The sequence below is a fragment of the Anopheles maculipalpis genome, chromosome 3RL (assembly GCF_943734695.1).
Source record: "Anopheles maculipalpis chromosome 3RL, idAnoMacuDA_375_x, whole genome shotgun sequence".
NCBI classification, from domain to species: Eukaryota; Metazoa; Arthropoda; class Insecta; order Diptera; family Culicidae; genus Anopheles; species Anopheles maculipalpis.
This window is the reverse complement of record NC_064872.1, coordinates 29,213,925-29,238,322: the sequence shown is the minus strand read 5'-3', so window position 1 is coordinate 29,238,322 and position 24,398 is coordinate 29,213,925. Positions and strand designations below refer to the sequence as shown.

Below are 24,398 nucleotides of genomic sequence, written 5' to 3'. Positions count from 1 at the left end.
GGTGCAGTGAAAATTGAAAGTGCAATAAAAATTAAAACTGAAAATTCGAATTCGCGGAGAACTAGCAGTAGTGGTGCGCCAAAAAGTTAATTGAATGCGGCTCAGACTGTTTCCCCATAAAAAGGGGAATATGAACGGATAGTTGTACATAAAAAGCCAAAGAAGTCGTAAATGGAAGGTCGAAAGGGATTTCAACAGCATTTCAGGATCTCATGAGTGTTTGCGAAACATTCTTGCTTAGAAATCGCTTTTTTGAAACCTGGCGCATAAATAAGATAGCTGTACGAGGCAAGCTGTAATTGCAATTTTGAGATTTATTGGCAGTTTCCCACCAAGCTCAACAGTATGAAATTTTCCATGGAACCGTCCTTAAGCATGGCACGTCAAAAATTGTCAAGATTGTAGTGCAAAGTAAAACACAAACCCATCACTCTCATTCGTGTAATTTACATAGATAACATCGTTGGAATATTTATGAAGAAATCAGAATAGTGTTTTTATTGAAATGCTCCTAAATTTTGTGCTTGAAAGACGGCAAGAAAAGACCTTTTTTCTCACAAGAAACGCTTAAAAACAGCCGTGTTTCGGATATTATAAAGACATTCAAATCTCAACTAATTCTATTTATTAAAGGACTGATCTTTTCTTTTCTTATTTTAATTCAAATTTAATCAAAATAATTGTTATTTGGTAATTCACGTAACGATGTGAATTGTCAAACTGCCATAATTATAGCATCAGAATGACAGATTGACATAAAATAACTAACCAATCCACCCAGCGCGTAAACATACTGAAATCTGATAAATTACTATAGATTTAACAATAAATTTTGGAATTTACTCGTCATTTGGGATATTGAATGATTACATACAATTTTTTATCACTAAAACACAAATTATTGTGAGTTTAAGCCATCCTTCTTGAAGTGCTTAAATAAGCATACAAAAAATAAACCACCGATTGCAACACCTTTCTTCAAGTCACAGTAATACTGGAATGACCATCCTGTGTTATGGTGGCATCCGAGCAAAGCAGCAAAGGAACGCAAGCATCACACAGAACGAAGAAAGAATTCGTACGCTCGCGACCTGAAAAGCTGGTCCCCAGTCCCAGCAATTGGCCGCCGTCGGGCGGAATAACAGTGCCAATCCGTGTGCAAGTGTCGTACGCCAAAGCGTTTTGCACGAAAGTTACAAGAGTTGTCTATTTCTCCCCAGCAAGAGAAGCACCGGTGGGGGTAGAATGCTGACAAAGGCAACAACAGCAAAATTGGCCCAATTCGATACACTTGTCCCGGAATAGGAAGAAAAGGTTTTCTAGCTACGAGACGACTTTTGTGAACAGTGAGTGTTTGCATGTGCGTGTGTGTGTCTGCGATGCAACGAATGATTTAGATTAAAAAAGCGGAAAAGTGGTGTTTCGAAGCGGGTTCCGGTACAGTGGCAGGCAGACAGGAGGGCAGGTTCATTAGCATCATCAATTTAATGCCGTTTGGTGTGGAAGCTGTGTGAGTACGCAGCATTGATGACTAATAGTATGACCGAATAAAAGGGGGAAAGAGGGAGAGTACAAAAAAGCCGCCCTACCCGCTCATAGCATACTTTGACCGCGTCGCAATATCGCGAGAGTGTGTGTCTGTGTGTTTGTGTGATTGATCTCCAGCATAGTTGCCCGAGAGAGATACGGGAGATACAACAAACCGTAGAACTCGCGGATTAGATTTCATATACCAATAGTCGGGGATAAGATTTCCGATTCTTCAATCATCAACCCTCCCCGGAACCGCACCGTACATTCCCGCGATGGCTTACATAAACGTTGCCGAATGGAGCCCGGACATGGTCACCGACTGGCTGAAAGGTAAGGAGGCACGATGTAAAGATATTGCATACTTTTAGGATTATCGAACCTGTACAGAAAAATCTAAATTGAATAGAACTTGAACGGCCACAGAAGTCCCAGCTGCGATCGGAAGTAACAGCACAAAATGCAATTCAGCAAACGCTCGCACATTCCATCGTCGTCGCACGTATCATCATTTTCGTACATAAAATAATAAGGTCAGCATGGGGTTTACCCATTACCCGTACTCCAGGCAATCATACGACTGGGTGCAGTGTCTGTGCATTTTTGAAGCCGTCTCCGGAGTGTGAAGCAATTTTTAGGTTTGGCACGGTAGATGATAAGGCTGAATCCTCCAGTGACCTTTCGAAACCGCAAGCGTAATCGGTCCGTAAATAAGGGTGCGCCCCGTAGGAACGGTCGGAAGCCGTACGGTCCTCTAATTAGTGGACAAACTGTCAACGGGACGCTAGCGAGATCCATCGTCAATTAATGATTTATGCCATGCTCATCCCATCTTTGTTTAAATGTAGAATGATCGGAACTTTAATCTATTGTCTTCTGTATTCTCTCTCCCAAACCGATACCGACCCAGGCCTGGACAACTCGATGTACCACTATGTGCAATCGTTCACCAACAATGGGGTCGGTGGAAAGCAGCTGCTCAACATACGGCCGTACGAGCTCGAACAGCTCGGTATGCACGTGATCGGCCACCAAGAAATCGTGCTGGAAGCGGTGGAAAATTTAAAAAACTTTGTAAGTATATTTAGTAATTGTTGTCATTTGGCGTAATAAGCCGACTACAGAAAACGTTTAACTTTAAACATAAGTTTTAACACAGTTTAAGCTTGTTGTGGACATGACACGCAAGCTTTACACACGCTTTTGGGGTTAAAGAAAAAAGAAAACATAATGGTATGTGTTTTAAAACAACACTTCCGTCGTTTTGTGGTAGGAACAATTATATACTTATAGTTAAAAACAAAATCAAAACCCATAATAAACTGTCCGGCGGTACGTAAATAAAAATATGTAAAAATTTGTTTACTGTTTCTGCCGGTGAGCTCGCGTTCGCTTGTTCTACTGTGTATTTTACGTTTTTAAGCGATGTACGCTTTTGCTGTGGTAAAACAATTATGAAACACATAATTGGTACATTCATTTTTCAGCGGAAATTATCCTTTTTTAAAATAAAAAGACCATTCGTATTAATACTTCCGTGAAACAGTTTGTTCAACTTGTGTTCCTGAATGAAAGAATGTTCCTTACCTTCTTGGCAGCTGCTCTGAACACCCGAGCTTAAGATGATCGTCGATGAAGCTACCAATAGTTGACTATTTTTATGGTTGAGCTTATTTTTCTCTCTAAAATTTCCCTGAAATTACCTATGCATAATTTATTTACAGCTTCCCAAGTCCTACCTACCTTAAAATTAACTAGTTTTTTCATTATGATGATGCTGATCTTATTCCGAATCTTCTTCATATGGACATGGGCAAATTTGGTGGGCTTTGATCCAAGAGGCCAACATTTTAAAGGTTTACAAGCTTGTCCAACGGTCAGATCTTTGATGTTGTAGCTATTCCTTGGATCATGATATCCTAATCCTCCTTAGGAAGTCAGGGGTGATTATTGCTCCTCATCATCTCCAAATGGACGAGACCCAGGGATAACGCTGATAGCACGAACACATTTTCCACTGTAGCTCCTCTACTATTTTGTCTATAGCTGCTTCAAATCACCTGATAATGTTTTAATATTTTGTTTGTGCATGACTGACATTATACAAAAAAATATGAGTAGTTGGGAAGATCACGCCATATCGCATACTTTTTCACGAGATCCTCTACCGGTAATCCTCGGAGTGATCCTTGATCGCAAGATAAAATTTTTAAAGCACTCAATCCAATTGGATGTAAGCGGTTCAATTTTGTGATTATTATTTTTTTGCCGCTTTTGAATATGAAAATGTGTTGCTTGAAAATTGTTATTAGCTGTACCATTCAATGTTCTGCTCTCAAATAGTTATGAAGTTTAAAGAATAGAAGTTAACATTTTATAACAAATATTACGTATAAATTGTCTTTTTTTAGATACAATATCAAATTGAAGGATATTAGAAAATCAACCATTTTTTTTAAAACCATGCAGGAAAAAATTGTTGTTAACAAAGAAATGATATAAAAATTCTTCAGTGAATCTTCAGGTCTGATATCTGAAGATTCCAAAGGTCTGGGAAGATGTTGATGTTAAAATGTACAATAAGTAGGTGAGAGTGTATATCCGTGATCGGTCACAACTTTCATTCTGGAGGATTGAGTAACTATAATAATAATGAAGTTAAAGAGACGAATGAGTGCGTCTTTAAAGTTCGATCACATCATTTTTAGCAATTCCAAGCATATTAAATTGTAGGATTATCGTTTTAATTATATTTTTTCCCAAAATCCTTGTATTCTAAAGATTTTTAGGAAAGAAAACCCGAAAGCATAGGCTAGCTTGAGTGGTAGAAGGTAGAAAATCGTTAACCATTAGGTGACGAATTATTCACATGAACATTCGCTCAAATCAATCTATTCTCTCAATGCACATGTTATGTAGTTTCACACCATACAGTCGCCAGCCAACATAATTGATTCCATTGGTCCCGTATTTCTCTCCTTTTCTTTCATAAAGAACGAAAGAAAAGATTATGAAGATTGATAGTTTGTATGCCTCACGGACAACTCTAAGCACAACAAAGTATGGCACACATTTACGAGCCTAATTCCAATTAGCACACTGGCAGAAAGCTCCGTTAAATTCGCATCGCCAAAAAGAACGGCTCATCCGTTGACCTTCCCGCAGGCCACACACAAGCGCATCACACTTGCCTTTCCTTCGTGGCGAGGCGCTTTCATGGTGGGAAACCTTTTCTCCTTGTGTGTGCTTTACTTCTGTTGTTGTTACGCTTGCACGCTGAAAATGCATGTTTGCGCTTGCATCCGCTGCATCATGCATGTTGCATCATGTTTTATCTTGTGCCTCGTTTGTAGCCGCACACATGTGTCCAAGCGCGGCATCATCATCACTTTGTTATGTCTTTCTGTACGGGTGTGTGTGTGTGTGTATGTTTGCTTTGCAGTTTTGCATCAACATTTGTCAGCAGCTACCGATTTTTTTCTTCTCTCCTTGCCTTTTCTTTACCGTCCCGTTTTGTGAGGGACTTTAGCAAGACAAACATGAATATGCTGTAAAAAAATTCCCGGTCCCCGTTCGCGACCGCACACACATTGCACATTGGCATACGGCTACTTGCGCACATTCATTCCAGTCCGTTTAGTTGCGCAACCAAAGATAAAAAGAGAACATTCTTATGTGTACATAAACGTGGACACACGAATGGTAACTAAACCAAACAACAACAGCAGCAGAAGAACTCTCTTTTCCGCGTTCACGCGAACACGTTTGTTTGGTTTATTTGTCCCGTTTCGGTTCGTGTTTCCGTGTGGGGAACTAAAGCTTGCCGGCTATTTAGTCCCCCGACCACGCTAGCCTCGATTGCTTATCACTTGTGCCCCGGAAGTCCCCCTAAACTGGGTTCGTGTTGTCCAACCCTCCGGCAAACAACAAATCGCTACACGGTGGATCACTTTCCAAACCCAACCACCAAATCAGCCGGTGACAAATCACGTAAATCGTGCAAATAAAACATGATCCTCATGTTTGTTTTTCTCGTTTTTTTTTCTTCGTTTTCTAGAACTACAACCTGGATAAGGAAAATCTACAGTTCCTGGCGCTACATGTGGCAACGGCGGCCCATTCGCTGTCGAAACAGTTGGAATTCTCCGACCAGGAGAAGCTCGAGACGTCCGTACTGAAAGATATTACACGTACGATCACGCACCTCAAGGCGTTAATCGAATGGCTCGATCGTGCACCGTTTAGAGGTAAGCAAACGCTTTTTGATGTTTACCATTTTCCGCTCACACTAATTGCGCGATATCGTTATCGCTTACAATGCCTTCTGCTTCTTCCCCGGGACACAGGTCAGAAGAAATTCGACGAGTTGCGTAAACAGTGTATGCGATTCGGGCTGGAAGTGGCCACCGTTGCGATGCGTGATCGATTTTCTCTCATGCCGGTACAGGCGGTAAGTGCAATATCGCTTTAAATATCGCTTATAATGACAGTTGGCCGAACACTGCGCAGCTAACAGTAAACGAATAAAATTACTAGATCTTCTAATCTTTCCTATCCGATTTTTAGATCCGCCAAAATGCCAAAAAGCTAGAAAGCATCGGAGAGTACATCATTAAAGATATTATGGATCCAATCATACTGCAACCAGCCTCGCTGGATCTCGTGACGCTTAAGAAGCGTGAGTCGGATCTCGGCTTTCTGATCATGCAAAGCTTCCACGGTGTACACCGGTAAGCAGAAACAAGAAAGCACCTCTTACCGCATCGCTTTTGTTAGAAATCCATCCCAGTACAATCCGTTTCCTCTGTGGTGTCCTTCACTGCTCGAACCGGCTGGTCGGTTTACGCTTTGAAGAAACATTATTTTGACATCATTTCAAACAATACAAATCCGGGAGTCCGAAATCGTTCCTTTCTAATTATCGCAAAAAGATCAGCCGGCCAAAAAGACACTGTGAAAACATCATCCGTTACTAATCATACTTTGGGTTTTTTTTCTTTCTCTCCTCTCATCCTTTTCTTTTCCCTGCATGTCCTTCCACAATGCTGGCGCAACATCTCTACCACGGCGGCACAATGGCGACGATCGAGAACAGCATTACCGAAATAAAGTTCAACTCACCCGCCCACAACTCCGGCAAGGTCGAGGACGGTGATGAAATAGTGCAAATCAACTACCAGACCGTGGTCGGCTGGGAGTACAAGAAGGTCCTGCAGCAGCTACAGGAATCACCGCCAGGTAGGTCGAGCACAGGAAGCTATAAGGCCTTACATTTGCGCTTTGGGTATCCCCTGTTACAACGTTATCCTTTTCTGCTACTCGGTATTTGTGTGTTTGTTATCCTTTTGCTTGTGCCGCTGTGCGGTCCACGTCTACTCATTTAGCCATGCATGTGTGAGATCCGTTCGATCATGCAGCAAACGATCGTGAAAGGGAGAAAGAAAAAGGCAGCTGAAAGGATCGGATAGGATGAAAACCACTTCTGTTGGGATAATTATTGCATTATTTTTCCTTCGCTGTACATAAATCCTACTTCGGCGGAAGCTTTTCGTTTTTTTTAAACGTATTGTTTTGTGTTATGTCTTTGTTCTGTGGTTTGCGTACAAATTTTGAAGGGGAATACCATACTCTGCAGGCTTGTAAAAAACTTAACTTTGGGAGTTTTGTTTTAAAGGCGACTGATAAATGTATGAAAAAATTGAGCGAATGTGCTTTTTCTAATGCTATTCGCTGAACGTAGCTGATCACTGTTGGCCAGACGGTCAGCTTTCTCGTTTCCGTTGATTCCCGAATGAATGAATGAAACCCGTTCTTGAAGTTCTTGGCACTTGCTCCGCATCATTATGTTAGTACTGGCCCTTCTGATTAATACCGAAAGTGTGGCGGATCGCAAGACCAACAAAACGCTATGTTTTTCTAACCGTCAGCTGTGAATAAAAAATATTTCTTGGACTTTAAGGCCACAGTTTTTGCACACTACTAAACTGATAGTAAAGGAATCGGTAAGGCCCTGTATACAAAACTATTAGTAACGATGGTCCCTCATGTCCTCCATTAATCATCCAAGCTTTTTGGGTCGGCTCTAAAGCACAGAATTCGATAACTCCTTTGTTTAAAAAATGCATTTTGACCGAAATTGTGTGCGTTGGTAATTTTTACTACTTCAGTTTGACTAAATTCTAGCTTCAAACAAATTAACTGTCTCCTCTTTTTATTTTCTTGTTATAGATGTCTTGCTGACGCTCAAGAAGCGCCCCAAGCATATGAAAATCTACGGCCAAATCTACATCAAACCGTACCGCTTGCCGAGCAAGAAGCGCATTCTCCCGTACAGGTGGGGCGAAAGTTTGCCCAGCCCACGTGTCACGGACACATTTGCACTGCAGGACTTTTCGCTACCACTAGACCGTGTCCCGGAAAAGCACGCTCCATCCGACTCCGAATCGGACGGTAGCGATATCCTAACACCAACCGATGCAAAAGAAACGGAAAAAGAAATCCGACTGTATTTACCCAAACCGCGCGCCGTACTGCAAAGGCGGCACACGCTGTCCAGCTTTAAAGATTTGGTTGGCGTTTCTTCGTGGCGAGATGAGCGTAAAGGAAAACCGTTGCTATCGAGCGAGCTGCAAAGTTTGCGCGATAAGTCCGTTTCGTTTGGCTTTGGGCTTGAAATGTCCCCACGACCAACGACCACGTGCCTTGGGTTGGTTGGGGGTGGTGCGGTTGTTGGTGATGGTACCTCGGGGGTTGCTGGTGGAAGCGGTGGGCCGGCCAAGTGTAGCAGTTTCGGTGGACTGAAAAGTTCGCTTCCCGATATTGTTCCGCAGGAGATTGAATGTGCCGTTGTGCCACCGAACGATCGATCGATTGTGGGTGCCAAACCGAGTGGTAGTGGTGGTGATAGGGAACAGGGAGACAGCGAAGCGTACAAGGCGGGCGTTTCAAAAGTGGTTCGGTTTGAATCGAGCTCCAAAGCGGACCAGTGCCATGTGGATACGAAGTACACGTGCAAGGTGGATAATACGGTGCTGGAAACGTTTGAACCGATACCGTACGTGGATGAAGATTTGCCACCAGTCGTTAGTCCGCCGACCGTTACCGAGCGTGTCAAACGGTTTGAATCGTTTGCAACGCGTACGACGCCAGCACCACCGTCTACGCTTACCAACGGGCAACACATTGGAAGGTAAGATGATCCCTGTAATGAATGTGATTGAAGGATATTTTAGGATAAAAACGGTGGTCTGTGGTCTGTGGTGTTTGAAACGATGCATCATGGGAGATATTAAAAGTCTGCAACTTGCACTGTTGTTGTATGTCTCAAATTCCATTTCAGACCACCAGATGCTTGTTTTTGACCCAATAATTCGTATCAATGTACAATATTAACCATACTTTCTCGTTCCTAATAGCTCCACACCAGGCGTTGGTAGCCATATAGCAGCTTCCACCTCGAAACCAATTCCAATGCAGCGACAACTCGCAAAAGATCCAGAGGTAGCGGAAGCAATCAATACGGTTGTGGTGAACCGCGAAATGGTAAAGCGTGGTCGATTGGATAAAAGCTACAGTACGCCGGCATACGACGACGAGCTGTCCGATGTACCACCGGCCATTGAGCCACGCAAAGAGCATCTGCTGAAAACACCACCGGTACCGCCACCACGCCCAAAACGTACGCTCGACACAATCGGTGGTACAGTGCCGGATAAACCTCCCCTTACTCCAGTGGCGCCTGTTCCACCGAAGACATCAGTGATGGCGGTAGTACATCTTCCCGAGACGGCACCCGGATTTGTATCCTCGCTCAGTAACACGCTCGATAGCCGCGAGGACAGTCCAAACAAATCGAAACTGGCCAATGTAATCGATCTAAAGCAAAACCGTACCCAACCGTTGGCTGCTCCACTGATTGCACCGGGTACGGTCACGCCACCTAAACCAGCCGAACGGACAGCATCCATTCCGCCTATTCCAGCATCTCGACCAGCAGCCGCGATTCCACCAACAAAACCCTCCGCGGCTCCTTCTAATGAACATGCTCCTTCCACCGTAAATTCACCCGCCGTTCCAAGCCTTCCAACAGACACCAGCTCGGAGCTACTAACACCGAACAAAACGAAAAGTCTTACGCTGAAGAAGAAAAACTCGCTACTATCGAAACGGCGCAAAGTTTCACTGAAAACGCTCTGCGTCAGTGACATCCAGGGACATCTGTACCGTCGCACGAAGGATCGCAGCGGTATGTCTTACTGGGCCAAATATTACTTCGTCCTGATCGACACTACCCTGTACGGGTTCAATCGTAAAGAATCGTCAAAAGCCAACTGTATGATATTCTTGTCAGGATTTACGATTTCGCTCGCCAAGGAAGTACATTCGCGACCGCACGCCTTCAAGGTGTATCATCCGAGCAAAACGTTCTATTTTGCGGCCGAAACGCAGGAAGCACTGGTCCAGTGGATGGAGTACATCCGGCAGGCGACATTGAAAGGTGCGGCGAGCTTAATAACCGGGGAACCATCCGAACATCACAGCTCGCGGGAATTATTTACCGAAACGGACAGTTCGGATGATGAGCTTGGAATGATGGATAGTACAACGAAGTTGAATTTACTTTGCACACCTTCACCACAATCGACATCCGGCGCATCGTCATCCCACGCTGGAATGGGTAGTACGGATGGAACACCAACCTCCTCGAAGCAGGACAATCGGTATCATTTAAATTTTGGTTCGTTAAAAAAATTCACCAAAATCGGTTCGGATGCAAGCCACGGATCGTCCTCCCATACGTCCACAAATACAACCGGTTCGTCTAGCGAAGGTAGCAAATTTTTTGGCTTCTTTTCCTCCCATCGGAACGTAGAGAAAAGCAACTCGAGCGAAATGCCCGTACCGACGTCACAGTTTAAAAGTTATCGCAAGGTGCCCGGTGCTGGTGGATTACAGATCGGAACGGCTTCCGCTTCGACGGAAGCATTCCCACTGTCCGCTGCAGCAATTGCCGGCTTTTCGATGGGCGCTACCGGTGGTGAGGGTGAAAATTTTAGCATCAGTATGCTATCGCTAGTTTCGAGTGCGAGTGAAAAAATGACTTCTGATACTCCACCACAACCACCGCCAAGAACTGCAACACCAACACCACCACCGGTGGTTATTCGGGAGCCAGCAACACCGACACTCCTTGCCGATGCTGAGCAATTGTTAAATCAGGCCCGAAAAAGTAAGCGTATCTCGCCCCACAACTACATACACGCGTCGAATCCAAACTTGGTAGAGTTTGACTTTCAAACATCAAAAGCGATGGACTTTTCCGTGCCAAAGATACATTCGGCAAACACGTGGGACACGAGCACACACTCGCACAGCAATCTGCAGTCGATGATTACGCTCAAAGATCTGATGTTGCAGAAACAGGCAGAAGAGGCGCAGGACATGTACAATAAGCGCGTTTGTCTCGGTGTGGAGAAGCTGGATGATCGTAAGGGAAGAATGATGGGTGGAATGGGTGGTACGGAACAACCTGTTAATGTAGCGCCGGCCATCCCGGAATCGGTTAACAAGATTCAACGCCGTCAGCTACCGATCACGCCAGACTACGCGCAGAGCTTCAAGCTAGACGATGAGGATATTTTGTATACACGCAGCAAGGAAGGCCAGAAATTGCGTGACTTTGGATACGAAATGATTTCCGGTGATGATGCGTTCGATCAGCGCAACAAACCAACCCGATCGACCGTAGTTGGAACGAGCCCGGGGGTTGGTGTGTTGGGTGTGAATAATGGTGCCGGAGGAAGTGCTGGGACGAATGGAATCGCTACAGCAACTAGTGGCAGTACTGGTGGTGGAGGTTCGATAAAGAAAAAAACTTTTAATTGGATGAACTCCGACCGGAAGACGGCAACAACATCCATTGCCGATACAGCAATCCATCCGGAAGGAGGATCGCTTGCGACCAGTTCCGCAATTAGTTCCTCGTCGCTGTTCGGTAGTACCACCGGACCGGGTACTGCTGGTTCGGAACAGCATCACAACCGATCTACATCACTATCGCTGCGGGACAGCTTCAAGCGTAGCAAGAACAAGGCAGTTATTGCCCGGCTTGACAACATTAAGGCTAGCAGTGAGAAGCTCTTTCAGTTTAAACAATCGAGCAGTTCCGGAAGTAACGGCGCTGGTAGCAGTAGCAATAATAACGAAAAGGAATCGCTCAAAACAAAGCAACTCGATAAGCCGGCCGCACCGGGCGTAATGGTGAACGTGAATCTGAAACATCAACCCGCGCATCCGCAACAGGTACATCCATTGACACCGTTCGCTAGCATCGTTGGTGGATTGGGTGGGAAAAAGAACAATAATGAGCTGAATGCTGCTCTGGAACAACATTCCGTATTGCTCTTCCAGCAGAGTGTGGCGGCGAACAATAGTAATGGGGGCACGAGTGGTGCCAGTATGAATGTGGGGGGTGGAATAAAAAAATCCAACACGTGCAACAGTTCGTCGGATTTTAAGGAGAATTCGAGCAAGCTACAAAATGTGCGCAAAAACTCTGCCCCGGAGCGAGGTATCAGTGGTGGTGGAGGTAATGGAGGTGCTAGCGGTGGAACTGGAGGTAATGGAGGTGCTTCGTACTTTACGAAACTGAGCTTCGGGTCGACGAAAACCGCCAAGGAGAAGAAGCTGCTCGGCTCGCCAGGATTGCATCGGGCGATCTTTGGCAAGAATCATCATAACCATGGCGGTAGCGATAATCAACCGGCTGTGATCGATCATGAGGTGTTTTCGCCTATTTCCTTCCCGAAGGTATGTATGCTGAATAAAACAATAATTACGTAGAGCGGTTTGGTAGTAGCTTCGACAGTGGCGCTGATCTTCACACGACAGATCCGATGTGCAAATCCCATCCGGAACGTTTCCCCCTAGGACTTTTGACTATTCGACGGCATGGTATGAATAAGGGGCCGTCAATAAATTACATAACACTAAATATTTGTTGGGCATTATGATTGGGCCTCCGCTAAATCCTTCAAGTGCCTCTGGAGGGCTTTTTTTTTCTTCTGATCGAACGGCCTAACCATATTGCTGACTTATTATGGATAAATGTATGCATAATTTTCCAATATGACACATTTTACTAATATTTTTCATCCATTCCAGGTACCAGCTCCATTACCAATCGATAGCGGTTCATCGAACAGCACTCCGACACCAATCGGCACTGGATCCGGACAATCAAACTCTGGCTCCAGCTCACCTTCCACCACCGTACTGATGCCAAACTTTGGTCCGAATCTGGTGGCCATCGCACGCAACTCTCCCGACTATCCCAACATGGAATATCCACCGGTGTTTGAACCGGAAACGTACTCACTGAGCGATCCGAACGCGAGTCTCACGTTGCTAAAACGTCGCCAAAATCATCACCATCATCAGCCCCACCATCATCCTCATCACCATCAGAAATGACGACGTGAAAAACGGCTCGCGACGGTGCGTGAACATGAAATGGGATAAAGGTTTCCTTCACGACTTTTACTTTGATTTTATCTAGTAGTTGCGTATAGTAGGATAAGTTTAATAGTTGATTCTCTGCCATTTCTAGTTGGTTCGAAACCAAACCACAAACGGTGCGTGTGTGTGTGTGTAGTAGTAGTTTCGCGATTTTTTTTAGGATTTCGTGTAGCCCACACCACAAGGCAAGGCCATTTATGAACAAACAAATATTTAACGAGAAGGATTGATTGATATTGTAACGATACATGATAGAACTGAGCAACTGAGTCAAGAAGGTGTTTCAAAAAAGAGAGAAGATGATAGACAACAAAAAGCAAAACAAACAGCTACAATATTGTTCAAATGTGATTTTAGAACCTATGATCCTATAGGAGTGTATATTTTCGATGTGTTGATGCATAGCTTTTTAGAGTGTCCTAATAGGTGCGTAAAACTTGGTGTATGCTGATTAGTAGGCAAAATGCAACTGATAGATATCACTATTTAAAAGGAAATACTGATCCACTTTGTGCACACTGCGTACTGTTAACTTATGAAAACGTTTATTGAACCGTGTTAGAACAAAATGGATGAATTAAATTAACGTGAGCAAGCTACTCTTCGCATACGACGTAAACAGTAATACAAGCAAACACATAGAGCTGTTTCATGCATCAGCTTTCAGGTTGTTATATGGAACGGAAGACACCAAAATTAAAACTGTTGGCGAATTAATGAATGTTACATTTGTAGTAGAATGTATTTGATAATCCCATTGGCTGTTTGTGGACTCTCCTTCCTATACCCTTAAACACTGATGAAACAATCCATTATCCGTAATATGTAGCCACCGTACACATTCCTATGCTGTGTGTTTGAAGAGAATTGATGGAAGCAGAATGCACAGGCTGCAGTACCATATACCACTAGTTCCTCCCTCACAGGCCAATATAGAACGCTAGTATTGATTAGAATGTGAAAGTAGCAAAAACACGCCTAGCATATGTTTGTGTATATGTGTAATTCGCAATGCATTGTTGAGCTATGTTTCCGCACAAAAATGATACACATAATAAATAGTGCCTTACGATTAAGAATACAGTTTTATTGTTCTTTTTCATTTATGCATTGTAAAGATTCGCAACGGTAAATTATTTAAAAAATTGCAAGAGCTTAAATTTTGACCAAACTAAGACCTTTCCTCTTCCAGTGTGAAATTGCAAATGGGGATTTTTTATTAGTGGATCATAAAATAATCATCGTCAAACGATTTATTTTCTAGGGCAATTCATCTCAAATGGTTTTTCAATAGTTTTTAAAGTTTTTATATTATTTTTTCAAATTTTCAGAAAAAGTCAAGGTGAACACATTGTGCTCGGGCGTTCGATGAAAATACCGGAGAAAATGAAAGAAAATCAACTTACAATCGTACGTTTTTAAAAGCGCCCGACTATAACATCCTTAAATTCATTATTTTCTCTTTTTCTACAAAACAAAATAAAAATATTTGGTCAATTTTGACTGGGGTCAAATTCTGGGCCATCTCTCTACACACCCTTTGTTCGAAAACGCTTGCTGTCAAAACGCTGTCAGAGTGCGCCACCTTCGCTCCATACACTTTGTTCCAGCGTACAGAAATTCGATAGCAAATTTCAGTCCCCGCTGGGAAAGGAAGGCAACCTTTTTTTTGTGCGGACGGGTCCTATTTTTCACAATGTTCAGTCGTGCATCGCAGCCAGCGTAGTATTTAGGGTGTGTGTCGTAGCCTCTTTGCGGATGTTCTTTGAATGGCCGTGTGAAAGCGAAAAAAAACCCCCGCGCGTCTGTGTGTGTTTCGGCTCCGGACGGGGAAAATCTGACACGAGACAACCCGTGCCCGTGAATTGATTCCGGAAATTAAGTGCAGTTTAGTGCGAGTGCCAGGGGCTGGGTCCATCGTCGTCGTGATCGGATTTTTCGTTCCGCCGAGACAGCGCCGTAATCCAAATGAGCGGTGTGTAACTTTTTGTGCCTGTATCGATTGGTGAAGAATTTTCGTTCGAGTGCGTCCACAATGTCAACTAGTGAAGGGTGTACGGGGCCACCAGGCATAACATTCCCGTCCGTGAATGCGAGAAAATGAAAACCATTCCATCAACACCACCGGTCTAGCCTCTTACCTTTGAGTGGGGGTGGCGGAACAGGCAGGCGATGGATGACAAATGGGAAAATTGCAGTCACAATGAGCCAAATTCGTCACTTACTACTTACTGACTGCACGGTCGATTGTTGCTACCAGGCCGCAACCATCGTCTGTCGTGATTCATTCAAAACTGTGCGTGTGTGCGTGCGTCTGTGTGCAATTGGATAGCATGGAAGGAAAAAGCATCGTTCGTACAGCACAGCGAATCGGGGCCAACATAATTTGCAACTTGCCCATCACCTTCATCACTCGCGCACTGACTACTCTTGGGGACTCTTGGGACGGTGGGGAAACCGCAAACTTGGAATGCAAGTATTGCGAGTATTAAGAAAAACTCCACCCCGTACAATCACGGCACCCAATGATTATTGGGAATGACAACAGTGTGATAAAAAGGGGAAAACCACCTTTGCTATGCGAAAAAATAGGCAAAGGTGTGTCTCCCGTCGTGCCATCAAGGTCCCTTGACCAATGTACTGCTGCAGGAGCGGGCTAGTACACTTTGTCGCCTTGTTTGTGCGCACCCACACACGTCCACTTGTGTCGCCCGTTTCATGTAACACATGCCAACACCCGGACACTCATCTACCCCACCCACTTGTCGCGCCCCACGGATGAATGGTGGAAAATATCGAGCGGAAAACTTATTGATTTCCCCCCTCCGGGCGTTTTTTTTTTCTTTCCATGGGAAGAGAAAGGGAACCGCTTGCCCTGTCGGCTTGTGTTTGGCCACTGGCTCCTAACTAATTCGCATAAGAAACCAACAAGGTACACAGTCGGTGCCGATATATGTAACACACATACAAAGGAGATTGAAAAAAAAAGTGAAGTTTTCGCTTTTTCCGGCAGCGTTTTGCCGTGTGTATGCTGCAGGTGAAAGAAAGCGTTCGGTGGACCAAGGCCCCAACCAGCAGCCTGATAACACGGCCCGGTTGGGGCCGGCCCCTGTAGCGGCACACGAGGAAAAGCGATCCACTGGACCGTGTAGGGAAAATCCTTCCGTCGACGGTCGATGCAAAACGGGCAGAAAGTAGTGTTACATTTGCTTACAATATTCGATCGTACGGCCAAACAGACGCGGGGTTTGGCATACAAGCGTAAAGAATTGTGTATCACAACACTTGTGTCCGTGTGTGTGTGTGCCGTTTGTTAGGGAAATCAATTCACATTTTCTCACAAGTAGTGCTTGCCCCGAGTACGACGGTCGGTTCTCGACAGCGACAGTTTCCTTTTCAAGGAAAAATCACCTGCCAGTCGGAGATGGAAGTGACATTTCCGATTCGGTTTCTTATCGATAAGAGAGCGAAAGCGTGTGTGCATAAGGCTCGAAAAACCTTTGACCTTGTTAAAAGGCACTCAATTTATTTACATAATTCTCTAATATTTCCTTTTGGGAGATTTTCATTGTAATATTTTATAGTTTTGATTATTTTTTCACCTTACAGAGTGGGTAAAATAGTGTAGAATATTGTGTCTCTTGCCGTGTAAAAATAAAAAAAAAAACGGGAGCACGTTACATCAATCCCGGCCTTTAAGTAGTGACGAAATTAGGCATCACATTGCTTGCAAGTGTATAAAGTGTACGAGTGAAACGTATAAGCCGCTGCTGCTGTTACACATAATCCGTAGTGTACCGAGAAGGTTAACGTCGTTGTTAAGTTGTATAGTTAAATGAATGTACCCTGGCAACCGGAAAATCATCAAGTATTCCATTACGACGGCATGTAAATTTGCCATCCTAGAGTGCATTTCATGATTTCGCTGCGACTAGTGAAATTGTCAGGTGCGTGAGTGTAGTTTTACTGTTCTAAGTGACCGTTCGAATCATCTTCTAGCGGGAAAAAAATCTGGAAGTAGTCACTTCCGCGGAGGTATTAAAAAGTGTAAAACGTATCTACAAATCCACACAACAAAACACGCACACACACACATACAACATCAGAAAGTATTTTAGCTTTGCAAATAGGGGTCGTAGTAAGCAAGGGCGATGGCAACCGGGGATACGGCCGCTATCGATACGATCGACGTCGAGTCGGCACTATCTACGAAGAACTCCGAATTTACCAGTAGCAGCAAGGAACAGCAAGTAGAGCTAGATGAATATGGTAAGCGAATTGGACATATTTTATTACAAATCTTTGTAGTAAATATTACTCCCAAAATTTGATTGTAATGTTGCTTTTCCGATTTCCTTTTTTTTTAGGAAAATTCATCAAAGATACTCCTGGAAAATTCATCATGGCAGACGGGGTAAGTTTCTTTACCGAATGGCAGCGAAATCAGGGGACGCTAAAAACTAAATGATGTCAACGGTCGACGTCACATCACGTCATCATACCCCATTTTCAACACCTTCCGTCGCATGTTTATGCAAAATTTATGTCTGCTGTTTGCGTGCGTACACAATATATGTATTCCTGCCGGCGGCACACACCGGCAATAATACTGCTGCTCGCTCGATCACGGGGCAAGTGAACGTGAACCGTTCGGGAACCCCCCCGGCTGTGTAACATTAAAAATTGTTGTGTGAAGCCCTAAGGAACGTATCGTTCTTGACCACGGGGTTAAAACAACGTCCAGAACAGGCGTAGAAACTCAACCCGATAGCCACCCGGGAGGAATATATTGATTGACCCATATTTCGTACCACCTTCCGTACATCACTTTCGTTTTCTTGATGACCAAAGCCTTCAGCATACGGGTTGTTTGGAGTTCGCTGGGAATATATAAAATCACTGGACGTACAGGATTTCGATTTCGTTGCTACCGTTGACCCGTTCGTCCGCAACCAGGTTGGACGGCAAACGACTCGTGTGCGAACTTTTACACGGTAGAGGTCGCACGCGTTGGTGATGAAGTTTGCTGGTACGCTACGCTGGATGCATAATTTAGTGCTACTAAATATTTGTAAAGCAATTTTGCTACACGTACGGGAAGAAGGTTAATGGTTCTGGTGTCCTTTTGGGCAGAAAAAAGTTGGTGGGATTTTTTTTTTTGTGTAACATTCAGCTGCAAACTTATTGGACGCTTCGCCGTGTCCCTGTCCTTGCACTAACTGACGTGTGGGCAGATTAAATTAAACTCGCTCCAGATGAAATATTCGATTACCGTAGCACGAACCAACGGGTAAATGTCTTGTAGTTTAACAAGGTTATAACAAGTCGCACGGTTGAATGACATTGGCGCGTGTTTAAGAATCTTAGAATTCATTCTCTTTGGATGTAAAGTAGTTTCTTTCGGGAAAGATTTGGTCTTTTTATAATATCATATGTGCAGATAATATTAAGCAACGTTATCCCTTAATTGGTACCGGCTATGGCCAAAACAATCGAAGAACGGCAATCATAGATTAGTTTGCTAATATATCCGAACTTTAAGAGATAGAGTGTGAGTCTGCTAAACAAAAAAACTGATAAGGAATCGCTTCATCGTTTGCTGGCCTGAAAAATCTTCTATATTTTGAATTGTATATCACTTTCCATTCCTGGTGCAGAGGAGTTCTTGTGGCAAGAGCTCATATTATAAGGCTGTGCAAAAATATCTTTCTGATGGTGAGCGCGTCGTCGATCGAAGAGTACCCTTCTGACCGCATCAACGGCTTATAGAATTTTGTAAGAATCTCTCGCTCGGAGGATCTACTTTAATAGCTGAGGCTCAAGGGTTAGAAAATATCGAAAAGAATACGACATGCATGGGTAAGGTCCAAGAACAATTTGTTTTAATGCATATTTTATTGTGGGCAATTTCGTAAACCAAGTTCTCATCTCCATGAATCTCTTTCTTTGTCCCTAATCACCGGAATGATAAGACGACCGAAAGAGCCCTCCGATAGGAATAGAATTCAATTATAGTTTACCTTTATACTTACATCATTAGTATGCTGATCTTCACCGCAAGCGTGTCAAATTTGTTTTGGCATATGTCAACAAAATTGTCCTTTCCGATTTTATTGATCCACCTACGAAAACCGAGAACACGAGTCTGCTTTAATTTTGTAAGTGTATTGCTATAATTAAACAGATTGGAACATGTTTTGCGCTATTCCCTACGGTTAGCTTATCAACATCCCTCTAGGCGTACTGCTGAGCGGAACATTGACCTTTCGTCTGACGCTCGCTGTTGTTGTTTTTTGCTAAACTGAACCCGAATTAGAATTTTTGGAAATACATTAGATAAGGGACAAAAGTTTCCCCCAGCGGTGGGAATAGAATTTCCACCTCAGAGAACAGTACGCCCCTTAAATCCACCAAATATATTAGATATGTGTGATGAATTCCTCTTCGCATCAGACACAAGGTCGTGTTACGGGAAGGCACTGGCACGATGACCCTGTTTACTGTGGGAATTTAGTTGCTAAGGTTAGCCGAAGACTCTTTCCCTTTACGTTTTTTTTTCGGGTGGGGGCCGGTTGTCGCTGGCTAATTCGACGAAAAACACGAATGTTTGTGGTACGACGGTATATCCCCCACGGTGCCGGCTGTTTGTAGGCCGGACTCTGGACCCTTCCTTTTTATGGTGGAAGCAAGAGTCGCTCTTTCGCCTCATTCCCCTACGATTTCTCACTTGTCGCGTGTGTGGGCCTTGTCTCGAAACAATACACGCTACTACTCCGCCCGCTTACTATCGCTTTCGTATCAACGCGGCCCGGGCGAACCTTCCAAACCCGGTTGTAGGCGAAATCTTCCGAAACGGCGCGTTTTGTGTCCGTTCCAAACTTTTGAACTGCCGCCGGGGATGAAAAGACGCTTTCGGTAAGGGGTGCGTTTTTGCGTTACATCTATTTATGGAATGGTATGTGGGGCCAGCGAAGTCGTGAACAACAATGGTGGGAGCATAGCGGGGCCCAGATCAATGCTACCAGTTGCGCACTCACGCTATCTGGTTGCTTTGGGTGTTTTTTGTGCAATAGCAACTAAGAACGCCATCCGCCAGGAGAGGGTGTCTTTCGAATTCTTCAAACTAAAAGTTGCAAATGTTTCAAAATTGGTACGGCAATTGATAGGGAGCCAGCACATTAATAAAGAGCCGACTAGTGCCACCAGTAAGTGTTTTTGAAAGAATCTATTAGCGGTTTTGTTTCATAAATGTCTGTTGATGGTATCATCAACACCGGTCAAGGTTCTCATGATACTCCCAGAACTGTTGGTGCTGTAGGTCCAAGGCAGACAAAGGCTAATCATTCTGTTATCTAAACATACCAACCGTCGTCCGGCAAATGAAGTCAATGAATTCTGCTGACCTTTGATCAGATAGGAAGCTGCATGTTTGGGGTTGCCACAGTTACTGTCTGTTCGAAGAATCTGAAATATGGGTTGCCCAAGTCTTCTACCCCAACTGGTCTGGTCGCACTGGGAGCGTTCTCATGCCTGACGACATACCTTGCATTTCGTCACAATTCTTTGAAGAACAACTTGCTGCTGCTGCTGCAAGATTTGAGATCATGGTTTTCAACTTACAACTCAATTCCAACATCAAACCTCACCAGACATTGATACTTTTCCCAAGCGTGTGGGAACGTGCGGTGTGCAATGTGTTCATTTCACTTAGCTACCAGTGTCTGGTGTGTTTGGGTGTGTGGAAATCAAGAAAAAACAATAGTTTTTCCTGCGCTCTGGTGAGAACTACGATCAAGTGATATGGATATCAGAAAAACACGAGGGACTAGCAGCTAAAGCTAAGCGGATATTATCATAATCATGTTAAAGCGCTTAGAAACAAATAGCTCTTGATAGGAAAAAAAGCTCTTCCTCAGTTGTTGTTGTACCATTATCGGGCAAGTGCTTTTGTCATGGAGTACACGCTCTTCATGTTGCGGCTTAACGTTAATTAGGGAGGGTAATGACAACTTATAAGAGGGAGGTTGTGCGCCATTAGGACCGTTTGCAGCAGCATGGCTGGTATAATAGATTGACAGATTTGATCGTCTAATAGTGTCACGATTTCATCGCCTCTAATTGATCACGATTGTTTGTGTGTAACCACATAACACCGAAGAAGAGGTATTGATATTCTAATCTTAATTGAATGGGTGCAAGTGATAATGGTTATGTACGATTTTGTTGTTGTTGTACTGAGTTGTACTTCTTCTCTCCGAGAAATGAGCCTTGAGAAAACACGTTATCAATTAGACTGTCAATCTGGTCGAAAAAAGGATGTCCAAATCAGCCACAAAAAGTATTCCCCAACTACGGCTCCTGAGTATGTGTGACTTGATTCAAGAGATTCCTTAATCATCCCATAAAAGCATTAGCACAGTACGTTTAGAATATTACCCTCCCAGCTCTCGCATTTAAATGTGCTACATTTAGCAAATATCCTAATTTATGTAGCTGTAGTTTTCAGCTTCATTCTCGCAATTTTTTGCTCCCGCCAAGAGTGGCCGCTTGACCACTCTTAGCACTGGAGCCTTCAGTGCAAAAGTGTGCTTCTGTACTCATTAGTGCAAACAGTTTCTTCTGCCACTTGACTGCAGAATGATGCAACAAAAAAAAAAAAAAAGGGTAGCACCTTCCAAAAAGAAAGACAAAAAAATCGTATGTCTCCTTCTACTAATGGTCGTTTTACGTTGGGTCGTCCCTGTGTGGAGCCAGTGGATTTTACCACAAATGACGACATACCCCGTAACTAACCTCGCGACCACCAAAACCTGGTGCAAAGAGAGATATTTTTACCACCGTACTTTATAGCCATACATTATTGCCCATTCCAAAACAATGCTTTGGGTGGATGAAGGTGAGCCTTAAAAGCGTAAAAAAGTGTGTACATTTGTTTTACCATCTTCCGGCTCCTGGCGCGCCACCATTTTGTTGCTGGGTCCGACGTCCTGCCCTAGGTTTAAAGGGAAATTCATCATTTGCACACACGCCACCGTTTTTCTTTTTTTTTTTTGCCTTTTAATAATACTTTCCGAAGACCGACCGAAGATTTAACGACTAAGGCAACCCCATAAAGTGGCTAAATATTTGCTCACAGCGTTATGGTGTTTCTCGTCCTGCAATTTCATTTTTTTTTTGACTGTCGGAACAAAACCAGTTACCCATTGTGGCAAGTGCTTGGCTGTGTAAAATTTGGTCGGTTGGGTTTTTTTGTGTGTCTTTGATTCAGTAGATAAAATCAAGATCATCCTTCTTTCCATCACCATTCACTTCCCGTAAAAGGAGCTGTGAAAGATTTATTGAGAACCTTTCCCTTTTGGACGAACGAGGTTTAAGGCTTTAAGGACAAAATTTGTTAAATGAGCAATATTGTTCTCTCTCACTAGCATGAAGCTCGACTGGGGAATGGTGTTTGAATTTGTGGACATGCTGAAATGGGAGATTTAATTATTCAGCATGAGGGTTGAAAGGCTATTCTTTTTTAAGCTAGTGGTTTTAGTTACTATATTTAGTTTCATGTATCCAGATATCCTGACGCTAATCCAAGCCGGAAGGATACGCTTGCCTGATGCGTGGAACATGATGCCCCACAAGGAAGGTGATCGTCAGCGACTCGTAGAAGGGCACAGCGAGCTCGTTGGCTGTATCAGGTGGAGTCAAACCTGTCGGAAATCGAATGCAGCCTTGAAGGACTGCAGCCCAAGAACTAATTTCCTGGACACGGATTTTTCGACCTGGCCATGCCAGCATCAAATGCTCGTGCTTCGAAACAGAATTAAGTCAACTCTTCGCAGAGAGTTTTTACAACTTTTTTGTGATTCAAATCAGTTCAAAATCAGAGCACGTTTAAGGGAAGGAGTTACGAGTGAATAAATTCCTTGAAAAGAGTCATTATTGTCATTTCTAGTTTCGAGGTTCTCTCTTATTTGTTTGACATTAATTTCTTCTTCTTATTCTTGGCTTAACGACTTACTTGGTCACGCCGGTCATCAGCTGGCTTACTAAACTTGCTAATAGCCACTTAGTTGAAGAGCCAGTCCTCACTACGGGGGGCCGTTCGGGTGGCATTTGAACCTTTTGGGCATATTAATACATTCGCTTTCAGAAGCAGAGACGTTTTTTAAAAATCACAGTTGTATCTAATATTACCTTACATCTTGTAATTACTTCATTAGCTCTTGATATCCCTGTCCGGGGCGGCAAATATCATCGGCCCAAGGGGAGTGGTGGTGGAAATCCAGCCAACATTTAACGAAAATAAAAACTCCCCTCTATTCTCTCACTCGCCGCCGGAATGAAACACCCCGCGCGCGTCTATTACACGAGTGTGCGTGCGCATGGATTACCGCCGAAATTGGTCAGTACAAAACAAAAAAGGAACTGGAAATTGTGCACATAAACCACGATAAAACAGATAGCGGGCGGACCCGCCGCGATAATGATGCGGCAGGGTCCAAAAAGTGAAGTCGAATTTGTGGCCGACACCGTGCGCGAGAGCGTACGAGGAGATGGCTACGACGGTGGTAATAAAAGTTATTTTTTTAAAGTTCCCTGACTTTCGTCGTCTTTGCCGGTGTGCGGCAATTTAAGTGTCCGCGAGCAGAGAAGATCGGCAGAAGCTTTTCGAAAGCGCAAGGACAATCGCACGTAGTTTAGGTTTAGGTCCTATTCGGGCGTTCGGGCGAATGGTGCTGTCGGAAGACACGAGTAATAAAAGTCGAAACATATTTGCAGCAAATGATAAGCGACGACAGCAACGCGAAAGCACCCGATTCGCGTCACATGACATAATCTCGGTTGTTTGTTTCGCACAGAATTTCTGCCCCATCCTAACGGAATGGTGTTATTAAAGTTGTTAGATTTGCTACACATCCTTGGCTCACTAGAAGTGTTACATCAGGGCGATCTTTTCCTTCTTTCCCCAATCCCCAATCCCCAATCGGGGACAGTTTTGCTCACACACTCCGAGGAAGCTTTGATAAAGCATGAAACACAGAAACAGATTGTTTCTAGCAGCGGTTGTACATTCGCTCCTCCCAATACCAATCTTCACACCCCAGTGGAGGTACCAGCAGGGGATGTACTATCGCAAACGGGCGTACCATTTACGTTGAGTGTGTGAGCTTGCAATTCATAACGCACCGAGGGTGGGTTTTAGAGTATGGGTGTGATTTGTGCTAACGCTTGCGTACGCCCCCGATAACTGGACAGCTGTGGGGTTGATAACAGTGCGTTGGAATGTTGCTGCAAAACGTGCAATTGGGTACGAGGCAATCACTAACGCAAACGTGTTACGAATAGTACGATGAGAC

The 24,398-nt window shown here is 44.0% G+C and overlaps 2 protein-coding genes across 3 annotated transcripts in view; both read left to right on the top strand.

The window, feature by feature from the left end:
* The first annotated feature begins 1,786 nt into the window (after nucleotides 1-1,786).
* On the top strand, nucleotides 1,787-13,069 carry LOC126565776 (uncharacterized). Its single transcript, XM_050222983.1, has 9 exons — nucleotides 1,787-1,863; nucleotides 2,441-2,604; nucleotides 5,588-5,777; nucleotides 5,877-5,980; nucleotides 6,097-6,260; nucleotides 6,626-6,768; nucleotides 7,759-8,719; nucleotides 8,946-12,339; nucleotides 12,694-13,069. The coding sequence occupies exons 1-9, from the start codon at nucleotides 1,806-1,808 to the stop codon at nucleotides 13,000-13,002; spliced, it is 5,487 nt and encodes a 1,828-aa protein (XP_050078940.1). The 5' UTR covers nucleotides 1,787-1,805; the 3' UTR covers nucleotides 13,003-13,069.
* Nucleotides 13,070-17,126: 4,057 nt separating this feature from the next.
* LOC126563934 (uncharacterized) overlaps nucleotides 17,127-24,398 on the top strand; it is a 43,061-nt gene continuing 35,789 nt past the window's right edge. For both annotated transcript variants that reach the window (XM_050220795.1, XM_050220794.1), the window contains exons 1-2: nucleotides 17,127-17,316; nucleotides 17,415-17,461. In XM_050220795.1, the coding sequence (XP_050076752.1) occupies nucleotides 17,199-17,316; nucleotides 17,415-17,461 (165 nt within the window). In that variant the 5' untranslated portion in view covers nucleotides 17,127-17,198. The remainder of the gene's footprint in view (nucleotides 17,317-17,414; nucleotides 17,462-24,398) is intronic.